Source organism: Camelina sativa, chromosome 14 (genome assembly GCF_030686135.1).
Source record: "Camelina sativa cultivar CO46 ecotype springtype chromosome 14, ASM3068613v1".
Lineage (NCBI taxonomy): Eukaryota > Viridiplantae > Streptophyta > Magnoliopsida > Brassicales > Brassicaceae > Camelina > Camelina sativa.
The window spans coordinates 17505218-17518121 of NC_141893.1; the positions used below are offsets into that span (position 1 = coordinate 17505218).

General features: G+C 41.0%; 1 protein-coding gene across 1 annotated transcript; it reads left to right on the forward strand.

Moving 5' to 3' along the window:
- The first annotated feature begins 579 nt into the window (after positions 1–579).
- LOC104741975 (tryptophan aminotransferase-related protein 3) lies at positions 580–2636 on the forward strand. Its single transcript, XM_010462922.3, has 5 exons — positions 580–1055; positions 1169–1472; positions 1591–1889; positions 1985–2265; positions 2357–2636. The coding sequence occupies exons 1-5, from the start codon at positions 772–774 to the stop codon at positions 2569–2571; spliced, it is 1383 nt and encodes a 460-aa protein (XP_010461224.2). The 5' UTR covers positions 580–771; the 3' UTR covers positions 2572–2636.
- The last annotated feature ends 10268 nt before the right edge of the window (positions 2637–12904 follow it).

Genomic DNA, 12904 nt, shown 5'->3' on the forward strand with positions numbered 1-12904 from the left:
GGTTGAGATCTTACTGCTTTTTGTAAGGCTTCTACAGAGAAGATTTTGGACGTTGTTGTTGTCATCGCCACATCCAGTAGTGTTTCGAGTCTTTGCTTGCCGGGTTTTGAAGTTATTGGTTCTGTTACTAGAGATTGGTTCTCTTCATGATAGGAGGTGGTCGTTCTTAGCTTGTGATTGGCCGTGGGCATCCTTGGTAGTTCACATCCAAGTGTTTGGTGAGAAGAGTTTTTTTGCATTCTAAAACTAGTGTATTGTGTAAAGGGTTTTGCCTTGTTGCCTAATTCTTTATTTTGAGGGTTCATCCTTTTTTTGGGTTTAATTTCTCTGCTTTGTAATTTTTTACCACAGTATCGTTTCATGACTCCGGAAACTTTTGTTTCTTCGTCGGCTTAGTTTCTCTCTTTTAGACTTTAAATTCTGGGGATATCCTTGTTTTCCGTCGACTAAGATGTAATTCACGATGTATCTTTCAAAATTTTTATAATAGCAGTTGACAAAAAAAAAAATCATCTTATCGAATAATTCTGTTATAGTTTTTTTTAATAAATGGGATCCTGTTCCGGATACTAAAACATTGGATCCGATTGCGGTATTCAAAAAAAACCTGAACAGTCCAAAAAAAAATCCCACGAATCCGTTAAAGGCCACAAACATGTTAGTTTCTATTAAAATATTGTCCTATCAAAACAATACAATTATAATAGTCATGCGAACCCTCCATTTTGCATCTATGTAGCAATCTTTAACTTTTTTGCAGGTCAAGTAAAGATGATGCGGAACAAGCTAGTCGTTGTAGTATCGATCATCTTGAATCTTGTACTTACCATCCATATTCTTTATAATAATTCAACCACATGGAATCCAACATGGACCAATAGAGCAGCCGCGGAGGCCGAAGCTGCAGCCTCTCTTTCATGCTCAGGGCATGGCAGAGCTTACGTGGACGGTCTTGGTGTCCTTGACGGCCATAAACCTCCTTGTGAGTGCAACAACTGCTACACAGGCAAAGATTGCTCCTTCTTTGTACCAGATTGCCCTGTCGATGCTGACTCGTAATAACTTTCCTCCCCTTTCCTTAATTTGCTGTCATCTTAGTGACAAAACCAGCTTTGGATTCAAATCTGTTTTTTCGGCCTTAATCCTTTTTTTTTTATGGAATTTGAAGAGGAAACCCTTTGTTCTTGGAGCCTTTCTGGATGCGTAACGCAGAGGGAAGTGCGGTTGTTGAGTCAGGGTGGCACAGGATGAGTTATCGTTATAGCGAAATTGGCTCATTTGTGTCTGCAGAACTCGAGAGGATCATTAGAGAGCTGCATAATGTAGTGGGAAATGCAGTTACTGATAACAGATTCATAATCTTCGGAACTGGAGCCACACAATTGATTGCAGCTTCTGTTCATGCCTTGTCCCAAACTAACTCGTCCTCATTATCTCCTTCCAGACTTGTGACTTCTGTTCCATACTACAATGTAAGCAAAAAAAAAAAAAAAAGGCTCTGTTCTTGGCTTGATGTAACAAATCGATTTTTGTGGATCTGATCAGTTTGTCTTTGTGTGTGTGTGTGTGTGTGTGTGTGTGTGTGGGCAGATGTACAAACAACAAGCAGATTTCTTTAATTCTGCCGATCTCAAGTTTGAAGGAGATGCGTCTGCGTGGAAGAAGAGCGAGGGCAATGATAATATGACAAGAGTTATAGAGATGGTGACATCTCCGAATAATCCAGATGGGAAGCTGAAAAGAGCGGTTCTTGACGGTCCCAATGTCAAAACAATTCATGATTGTGCTTACTACTGGCCTTATTTCTCACCTATTACACATCCAGTTGATGAAGATTTGAGCTTGTTCAGCCTCTCCAAGTCTACGGGTCATGCGGGCTCAAGATTCGGGTTGATTGATTTACTTTTGCATTTTCTCCTAGTAGTCTAAAACAAAGCTTTGGATTGGTCACAACAACTCATAAGTGCTATTCTTGTTGTTGCAGCTGGGCATTAGTAAAAGACAAAGTTGTTTATGAAAAGATGAAAAGATATATAAGTCTAAGTAGTATGGGAGTTTCAAGAGACACACAACTTCATGCTTTGCAGTTGCTTAAAGTAGTGATCGGTCATGGTGGAGATAATATATTCCATTTTGGTTATGGAACGTTGAAAAAAAGATGGGACAAACTGAACGAGATCATGTCCATGTCCAAGCGTTTTTCGCTCCAGACAATCAAACCTGAGTACTGCAACTATTTCAAGAAAGTTAGGGACTTTACTCCATGTAAGTTTTTTGTTCTAAAGCAGGAAAGCTAAGACTTTGGTTTGGTACTATTTAAAACGTATATTTTTTTGTTTGTTGTGTCCTGTAAAAGCTTATGCTTGGGTGAAGTGTGAGAGACCAGAAGACAAAAACTGCTACGAAATTTTCAAAGAGGCGAAAATAACAGGACGCAATGGCGAATGGTTTGGATCGGAGGAAAGGTTTGTGCGTTTGACTCTCATCAGATCACAAGACGACTTTGATCAGCTTATTGCTATGCTGAAGAAGTTTGTCTCCAAGGAAGCTGTATTAGTTGGCTCTATCTGAAACTTTTTGTTGTGATCACATGTCTTCAATTCAATCATATGAAATAAATATCTTGATTTCAGTCACATGTCTTTAGAACTGATTAAAGAACAGAATGAGACAGCTCAACTTGCACTCAATGTTCTACTTTTTTGAGAAAAAGAATAGTTTTTTTTCTTTTTCTTTTTTTTAGACGATAAAAGAAAAGTAGCTTGTTATCATAACAAAGACACCACCAGTATATCATTATTACTTATTAGAGATCGTAAAATCTTTCCATTAGTTAACTATTGAGTCATCTCGGAAGATAACCAAACTTCTGAATATAATTATAAAAATAACTTTAGGTGCAATTACTGTAAAGGTATAGAGAACCACAATTCAATCAACCAGCTTAGAAACGCGCCAAGCAAACTCTTTTTTCAATCTTATAAAAACTTTCGTTGGTTACAAGAAATGAACCTAAGCATACTCTCTTGTCTATCTAGCACAACACCCTGTGTAGATCTAAAAGAGTAAAAAACAACACACTCACCTTCTAAGCCTTTTTGATAATGCTTGAAGGTTTACAAATCTCTCAACTTTATCTCCACGAGTGCTAACTCTTTTTGCGGCTAGCCCTCGTCACTTTATACCCCACAAAACAATCTCTAACCTATATCTTTTGTGAATCCTAACTAAAAGGAAATATTCGTTGTTCCTATGAATTATCCTTCCTTATCTCTTCTACGAAAATATACTCTCAATAACTTCGAGTATATCTCGATCTCCTCTTCCTTCCTTCTCATGCATCTTGTCACGGTGTCCCATAATCTTTCTCCACGTCAGCTCATCTGCCACGTCAGCCCATCAGCACTCTGAGACACTTCGCAGGCTCCTGTCACCTTCAGAGCTCTGATGTACTTTCAATCTCCCCCTTTTTGACTGAATCTTGCCACACAAGTACCCACTCCATCTATCCTGAAAATGCACAAACAACACCAGCCAAGACAAAACACAACCGTTCTTGCAAAATATTCCAGCATTCAAAAACCGACAATTAACCGATAGGGTCTTGTTAAAATAAATTGTATCAGCACAAAAAAAACAAAACATGACTAAAAAGGAACAAGTCTTAAGTTTTAAAAGGGAGAAACAAAATAAGAGCAACATAAACAACCGCTCCCCCATAGTCCAAACTCCCCCTCAAGCTTCAGAACAAGACTCATCTCCCCCTGCTTGTTTGGCACAGATTAGTCAAAAATATCAATAGGACAAGGCACAAATCAGGACCAGAAACAAGGAGATAAACTACTTACCAGCGTCCAAGGCGTCTTGTAGGATCTTAATTGCCAACCGGATGGCTTTGCGCTCTGTAGACGAGGCACTTCGAGACACAGTCTTAGCAGGAACTGATGTCGTCTTCTTCCCCTTGGTCTTCTTTGCGTCGTGAGACCAAAGACTTGGAACAGATCTCTGAGCCGTCAACAGCTGGTAGATGATGCTGGGAAAAGGCAACCGAAAGCCTGACTGAGCTTGGAATCCCATGCATGATCATGTAGATCACCAGAGCCCTGTTTGCCGAGATATACCTCGTGTTCACTGTTGGAGACCAATTGCTACAACAGATCCAATGGAGATCCTTGATGACAGGATTCTTGATTGCCGTTGACACCAGCTGTTTGCAGAACTTAACTTTTCCATCAGAGAGGAAGAGAGCAAGATCCTCCTCCAGAATTGTAGCCGTCTGCAACCGTTGTTCACGCACATCGACAGACTGCAGACCAAACAGAGCATTGATACGGCTCGGAGAAAAATCGTATACCTAGTCATGGACAAGCACATCGACAGACTCCCCCTCAACTTTGACCGTCGGGAGATTTGCAAAGAATTCATAGACCACATCCGAATCGTAGGACCCAATTTGTGTAATCGTTTTAAGCAGCCCAGCTTTATCTATGAATTCCCTAGCCTTATCAGCAACGTCTAGTGAGTAACAGACCTCTGGAGCGAGCGTTCGAGAGGCATAGAAACCATACCGTCGGGCAGCTTCTGAGGAGATGAACCATTTGGCATCGAAGTCCTTTGAAGAGGCACCCCGAGACGCGGTGGAGGTGTCCTTATCTCTGGGAAAAGATGGACGTTTGGAGTCACGGCAATCGAGATCAGCAGGCGGTTGTCTTTTACGATGTCGTGAAGAGACTCCCTTAGACGACGGAACAGGTACAGGCACATCACCGGTAAGATCTACTACAGGAAATCCGGACGACACCTCTCTCGGCAGAGAAGACGAAGAGTCGCATGTCTCATGATTCTCGTGAGAAGGTGAGGGAATTTGGTCCACCCGAGTCGGAGTTGCAGTGGCGGACTCATCGCGGGGCTGGTAAACCACCATTGCTGTTGCGGGATCGATCGGAGCGTGTGGAGTTAACGGAGGCAACGACGATGGTGGAGTGTGGAGCTCCTCATCGGAACTGGAATCATAGTGAAAGCCACTAAAGATTGACTTCATGATGCTTAGAGGATAGATTGACAAGAGAGAAAAAAGATGATTAGAAGTTTAATCGACACAGGATTGAAATCGCAGAGGTGATGAGAAAAACGCCAAAACCCTACCCGTTCCTCTTTATACACACCCGTGAGTCTCAATGGGCTGCACACTCTCGACCAAAACATTAAAAACATCCTGAAAACACTCAATTAAACATCAGTGTACACCGCATCTATTTCTTTATTTGACTGCATTCATTCGTCAATTCATTCAATCACAATTAATGACAATGCATGAATAAACATCATTCATTCCCTTTTAAGATCAATTTTTTATCACATTCATGAACCAGAACACAGATGCTCACACCACTAATGATAAACTCTAAGGACCCAGATCGAGAATTAGACACACATGAGCATTTATTATTATTTTTTTATTTTTTTTTAATAAAAAAAAGGATAACAAGAACAAAACACTAACCAGACCTTTTTCGTGTCAGCCACTAGTGCAGAACCTTTGCTAGGAACTATCACAACCTCTTGAATTGTCGAAGATCAGAGGACTGTTGCATGTGGGTAGTCTTTCACACTGGCATGCCTTTAGTCTTCAGTCCATCCTAACATGTTAAGGCAGCTGGAGATCATCTCTTTGAAGAGCACATTTTTTTTTTTTTTTTCCAAACAGCCTTTCGATGACTGCTTCAGCATCTTGAGCTTCAGTGACATCCGTTGATTTTGTCAGCCACTGATTCTAAGCTTGTCATTTCCCAGGTCATTGAACCTCAGAATGCATGTGCATGTCTCTTCACATCTCTTTGACCTCCTCAAATCATGACAACGTTTGACAGGATGGATAGACCGGCATGACAGGCAGCTATTTCCCACAATTTTCCAGTATGTTGATCTTCTATATCTTCCAGGATTTCCATGATCTGTCATAGCTCCAGTTCCTGGTTTAGACCAACACAACTCAGAGAAAAAGTTAGAGTTCACAAACACCGATAGACTTCCTCAGATTTGTGAATGTGTTGAAGTCCAAAGGCTTGGTAAACAAATCAGCCAGCTGAAAATCGGTGCTCACATGGTCTATCTCAATCAGTTTCGCCTCAACTAGTTCACGAACAAAGTGGTATCTAATATCTATGTGTTTGGTTCTAGAATGCTGGACATGATTCTTAGAGATGTTTCTTTCACTCAAATTATCACAATGAATTAACAGAGTATCAGAATCCATACCATAGTCGGCGGACATTTGACGCATCCACATGAGCTGTGTACAACAGCTGCCCAAGGCAATGTATTTAGCCTCAGCGGTTGATAATGAGACACTGTTCTGCTTCTTACTGTGCCACGATATCAGATTGTTGCCCATAAAGAAGCATCCTCCACTTGTACTTCGACGATCATCCACAGAGCCTGTCCAATCAGCATCGCAGTACCCGCTCAGACTGGTATTGGTATCCTTGGTGAAGACAATACCAAAGTTCACTGTCCCTTTGACGTATTTGATGATCTTCTTGACTGCTAGTAAATGAGACATCTTAGGCTTGGCCTGGTACCATGCACATATCCCTACTGACAGACATATGTCAGGACGACTTGCTGTCAGATAGAGCAAGCTTCCAATCATCCTTTGTATAGTCGCTCATCCACATCCTCTCCTTCCTCATCTTTTGAAAGCTTGTCATTGACTCCCATAGGAACTTTTGCCTCTTTACTCTTCCCTAAACCACACCGCTGTACCAACTCTTTGGCATAGGTGCTTTGAGACACAAAAATCCCATCAACAGATTGTTCCACTTGCAAGCCCAAGAAGTATTTCAGCTCTCCCACCATACTCATTTCAAATTCCTGTGACATGCTTTTCACAAACCTTTGCACCAGAGGTTGACAGGTAGAACCAAAGATGATGTCATCCACATAGATCTGAACGAACATCAGCACGTTGGCACTGTTGAGAACAAACAGTGTCTTGTCTACACTTCCACGTACGTAACCGTGATCCAAAAGAAACATAGTCAACCTCTCATACCATGCTCTCGGAACCTGCTTGAGACCATATAGAGCTTTCTTCAGCCGGTACACATGCTCAGGATGTTGTGGATTCTCAAAACCTTTTGGCTGTTCCACAAACACCTCTTCTTGTAATATGCCATTTAGAAAGGCACTTTTGACATCCATCTGATGTAATGTGAACTTGAGAGCACATGACATACCGAACAAGAATCTGATTGATTCTAACCTTGCTACTGGTGCAAAGGTCTCATCAAAATCAACTTCTTCAACTTGAGAATACCCTTGAGCCACCAGTCTTGCTTTGTTTCTCACAATGCACCCACTTGCATCACTCTTATTCTTGAAGATCCATTTTGTTCCCACTACATTAACATTAGCAGGTCGTTTAGTGAGTTCCCACACATTGCTTCGCTCAAACTGTTCCAGCTCATCTTGCATCGCAGCAACCCAGAACTCATCTCGAAGTGCCTCTTTGTGATCCTTTGGCTCCATAGTTGAAACAAAACAGGCGAATTGAACAATCTCAAAATCCTGAGTAACAATGTCAGGAACCACCGCCTTTTGTTTCTTACCAGCCAGTTGAGCAAAGTCAATATGTTTGCCTCTGGTAACTCTACCCCCCTGAATCGCACCGATAACATCACTTGAGGAGTGATTCCGATGAACCTGAGAAGAAGGAGTAAGATCATCTGAGGGTAACACCGGACTGACAGAGTCACCATGATTTTCAGTTCCTTGCTCGTGCTTCTCATCATCAGTTACCAGGTCCTTGTCGGAGATAACAGATACCATAGCAACTCGTTGGAACGAGGTATCATCAAAGACAACATTTACCGTTTCTTGAACCGATCTTGTGCGTTTGTTGTAAACACGAAAAGCAGTGCTATGTCCTGAATAACCAAGTAAGATCCCTTCATCGCTCTTGGAGTCAAACTTACCCAACTGATCCTTGTCATTCAGAATGTAGCAGAGACAACCAAAAACATGAAAGTAGCTTACTGTTGGAGACTTTTCTTTCCACAGTTCATAGGGAGACTTGTTAGTCCCTGGTCGAACATACACCCGGTTGATGATGTAGAAAGCAGTGTTAACAGCTTCATCCCTGAAACGATGAGGCAATTGATTACCATGCAGCATAGCTCGTGCCATTTCTTGCAGCGTTCTATTCTTCCGCTCTACAACACAATTCTGCTCTGGTGTTCTTGGAGCAGAGTACTGATGAACAATGCCCTGATGCCCACAGAATTGATCGAACTTGTCATTCTGAAATTCACCTCCATGATCACTTCGAATGGTTTGGATAAAGCATTTTTCACTCTTGATCTGCAAGAATACGAAAACATTCAAGAGCATCCGATTTTTCACGCAGAAACCGCACCCAGGTGTAGCGAGTGAAATCGTCAACCATGACAAAGATGAACCGACGCCCAGATATGCTTTGAACATGTATAGGACCCATCAGATCCATGTGTACCAGTTGGAGTGCATGACTAGTTTAAATGTCCGCCACTGGCCCATGAGATGCCTTGACTTGCTTGCCCTTGTTGCAAGGACCACATACGAAATGAGCGTCTCCCTTCAGGTTAGGAATTCCACGCACAACTTCTTGATTAGCCAATCTCATCATTGTAGGAATATTCAAGTGACCAAGTTTCTGATGCCATAGCTCTGTGTCCAACTCAGTGGTCGTGTTGAAACACTGCATTGATGATTTCCACATGTAACAGTTATTACCAGATCTCCTTCCTCTGAGTCGCACAGATCCTTGTTGATCAACAGCCTTGCATCCTTTCTTGGTAAATGTGACATCCAGGCCTTCATCACACAACTGGCTAATACTTATCAGATTTGCCTTCAACCCTTCGACCAAGAAAACATCCTTAAGATGTGGTTGAGAATCACCACTAGTTGTGCCTTTTCCTCGGATTGTTCCCTTTCCTCCATCACCAAATGTAACTCTTCCTCCAGCAACATCTTCTAAATGGGATAGATTGTCAAGGGCACCAGTCATATGCCTGGAGCATCCACTGTCAAAATACCACTTAGCCTGATCAACCTCTGTTCTTTCTGCTGTGAACGCCACATGACAATAGAGATCATCTTTTCTGACATATCCCTGAGTGTTCCTTCTCACAACTGGATAAAACTCACCACGTTGCAACAGACTAGACACACGATTCTGAAATTGATAGCATTGGGCTTTATGGTGAGTTAGATGTCCACAGTACCAACATCCTCTTCTTCTACTAAGCTGAACAGGTCTTTGAGCCGTCTGCTGAAACCCACTTGAGGCATATGGCGGCCTAGTAGACAATTCAGGCTGCACCCACATCCTTGGGATTCTCGGATTCTGCTTCACAGAACGATGATCATACAGTCTAGTCGTTGTAGAGAACTTCTCGTTCAACTTGGGCTCAGACCCCATCCCTTTGACAAACTGAGTGGTCGTATTGGTGTTTGTTCCTTGATAACCCAGACCCCACTTCAGATTGCTAGATCTTCCAGTGCTAAGCAGTGTATCCAGATCTTTAGTTCCCTTATGAACACGGTCTTAATGAGGAGCTGTATCTGATCTTCTACTGACAAATCAGCCTCCTCTCCATCTGAATCAGATTCAACCTTCTCATATATATCTTTGTTTTCCAGCACCACATCATCTTCTTCGTCTTCCTCAATGACACCCAGCAGTGCAAGGAAGCTGTTCAGAACCTCTCCTTTGCTGACTTCTTCATCTGAGTCACTTTCTCTCTAAGTAATGTAGGACTTCTGCTTGTTCTCACGTGAAGGACAATCAAACTTAGTGTGACCATAACCCTTACACCCATAACACTGCAGTGAACTCTTGCGTTTGTTGTTTGGACACTCGGACTTATAATGTCCAAAACCCTCACACTCAGCACACTGTCGCTTTTGCTTGTCACTCTTCCTGATTTCCTTATAAGTATCGGATTTTATGAGCGATGTGGTTCCCTTCCGCTGACCCCTTTCCATCTTGTGAAAGTACTTCTTAACCAACAAACCCACTTTTTCTTCATCCGCAACCTCCTGAGACTCTGCAAGCTTCTGTTCTTCTATGGCTTTAAGGGCAAAAGACTTCTCATTCATCTTTTCTTTCTTCTTTAGTTGTATCTCAAACGCTTGCATCATTCCAACCACCTGATTGTACTTGAGCTCATCAGAATTCAGCGACACGTCTATAGCAGATCTGTGTGGTTGAAACTTGTCAGGCAGACTTCTGAGGAATTTCTTCACAAGCTTTTTATCCTTATACCGTTTACCCAAGACAACAGCTTCTTGTGCAATACCACTCAACCGACTGCTGTAATCAGTGACTAACTCAGTTTCAGACATGTGCAAGTTTTCAAAATCTAATGCAAGATTGTCAAGCCTTGTACGTTTGACCCTACTTGTGCCCTCAAAAGTGACTACCAGAATATCCCATTCTTCCTTAGCTCTGATGCATTTTCAAGTACTATATTAGCGTCAAGGAAAACATGTATACCTTTTGAGAGTTGAAAAGCTTATCTGACCGGGGTCATGATAAATGATATTAGAAACTGATGAGAGTGCTTTCTTGACCAAGTAACTTGCTAAGATTTAGGAATCTCAGGAACTGATAGCCAAAAATTGCATATCTTATGCAAGAAGTTGTAGTGAGCTTTTCTTCTTATGGCTACAAAATCTCCTAGAAATTAATCTTATTTTTTAAGTTAATTCCTCTAATATGTATAGATTTTTGGTGCGATGGAAAAAACTGAGAAAATTGCATTCATCCTTGAATAAGAATATGTGTTATCTTGTTGTACTCTTAGCTACATATACATATTTTCGTATAAACTATTGGTGATTTAAACTCTTTAGGTCCACTTGTGCACAAATCTTAGATAGGGAGATCAGTCCAAGAGTTTTGAAACTATTTTTAGTGGTTTAAACTCTTTTAGGTCCGCTAGTGAAGATCAATCCAAGGCTGTAAAGACCAGATATATACAATGGACACAATATAACATGATATCGTAAGGGAAGATTACAAAAAGTTGGAATGAAAACAGACAACTAAAATACGGTACTGGATTCTAATATTCGATTACAAGGACTTATATATGTTGATAATAATAAATCACAATATTAATTTGTCGATTTTTTGTCAACATATTATGCATAGTGTGATACAATCATTTAAATTATTATTGTACACGAACCATATTATCCGCTCTAGGACAGTCACAAGACACATGATAGAGACATTCCTTCTGCAAACCCGTATGTTGGAAGGTTCGCAGTTTTAAGTGTTTATACTACGTATGCTAAATATACGTATCGAGAGAAAGAATAATAACGCATGCATATGAAAATTATATCTCTAAACGACTAAACCGCAACATGGATTGATGGGAGTCTAAAACAACGCTTTCATTAAACAATTCTTATATTATACGTACGATCATATATAAACTTAGTTATAAAAAGAAACTGTGGTAAACGATGGATTCATCAAAGTCGTATACATTTACGATGATGACATAGCATTACAATTTACACACGCGCGGTTACATTTGGAACTATGAAAAATATAAAGTTAAGTCCATTGAGTAAGGACAGGGAGAAGGTTAAGCGGGACTTTTTTAGGACAAGAAAGTCCAAATGATTCTTCAAGATCTATATCTTCTACATGAAAGTGCAACAGAGCTTTGAAGGGAACAAGCAGCTGTGAAGTGTCTCAGAGGGCTGATATGCTGACGTGGAGAATATTGTGGATACGATGACAAGATGCGTGAGAAGAAAGGAAGAAGAGATCAAGATATACTCGAAGATATTGAAAGTATATTTGATAAGAAGGGATAAGGGAAGATATTTTCTTAGGGATAAGGAATATTTCCTTTTAGTTAGGATACACAAAGATCTAGGTTAGAGATCGTTTGTGGGGTTATAAAATGACGAGGGCTAGCCGTAAAAAGTGTTAGCACTCGTGGGATAAAGTTTGTGAGTTTTGTAAACCTTCAAGCAGATACAAAAAGCTTTGAAGGTGAGTGTGTGTAGTATACTCTTTTAGATCACAAGGTGTTGTGTTAGATAGATAGGAGAGTGGGCTTTGTTTTTCAAGTCTTGTAAGAAACGAGGGTTTTTATAAGACTGATTAAAAGCGTTTGCTTGGCGCGTTCCAAGTGTAGTTTTGTGTGTTGTGTTATCTCTATACCTTAACAATTGGTATCAGAGTAGACTCCTGATAAAAAGTCTGATATCTTTTTCAACAGGTGAGATCTTGCGACTAGGGTATGGAGAAATCACTGGAGGTTGTTACGCTACAAGGGCCATTGAAACTGGATCCTGAATGCTTCGGTTACTGGAAAGTCTCGATCCAGCAGGTCATCTCAAGCATTGACATGGAAGCTTGGTTTGCAGTGGAGGATGGTTGGACTCATCCAAATGAGAAGAATGAAGATGGTGAATTGGTGCAAAAACATAGAAAGAAGTGGACAGCTGAAGAAAAGGCTGAGGCCAAACACAATTCGCAGGCATTGTCGGTCATCTTCAAATCTCTGCCGAGAGATATCTTCAACCAAGTTCAAGGTTGTGTGTCGGCTAAAGAGGCGTGGGACATTCTTGTCGTGACTTTTGAAGGAACTTGTAGAGTTAGGCGCACAAGGCTGGACAATCTTGCGTCAGACTTTGAGAATCTACAAATGACTGAAACTGAATCTGTGGCAGACTATAGTAGCCGGTTGAGTGGTATTGCTCAAGAGTATGTCGTTTTGGGTAAATGATACAAGGACAAAAAATTGGTCAAGAAATATCTTAGAAGTTTACCTGACAAGTTTCAACCGCACAGGTCTGCAATTGATGTGTCTCTTAATCCTGATGAGCTCAA

Excerpts from the sequence above, each read along its gene's own strand:
- LOC104741975 (XM_010462922.3), top strand. The coding sequence starts at position 772 with ATGATGCGGAACAAGCTAGTCGTTGTAGTATCGATCATCTTGAATCTT. Across the intron at positions 1,056-1,168 it reads TGCCCTGTCGATGCTGACTC|AGGAAACCCTTTGTTCTTGG; the intron begins GTAATAACTTTC and ends TGGAATTTGAAG. Across the intron at positions 1,473-1,590 it reads CTTCTGTTCCATACTACAAT|ATGTACAAACAACAAGCAGA; the intron begins GTAAGCAAAAAA and ends GTGTGTGGGCAG.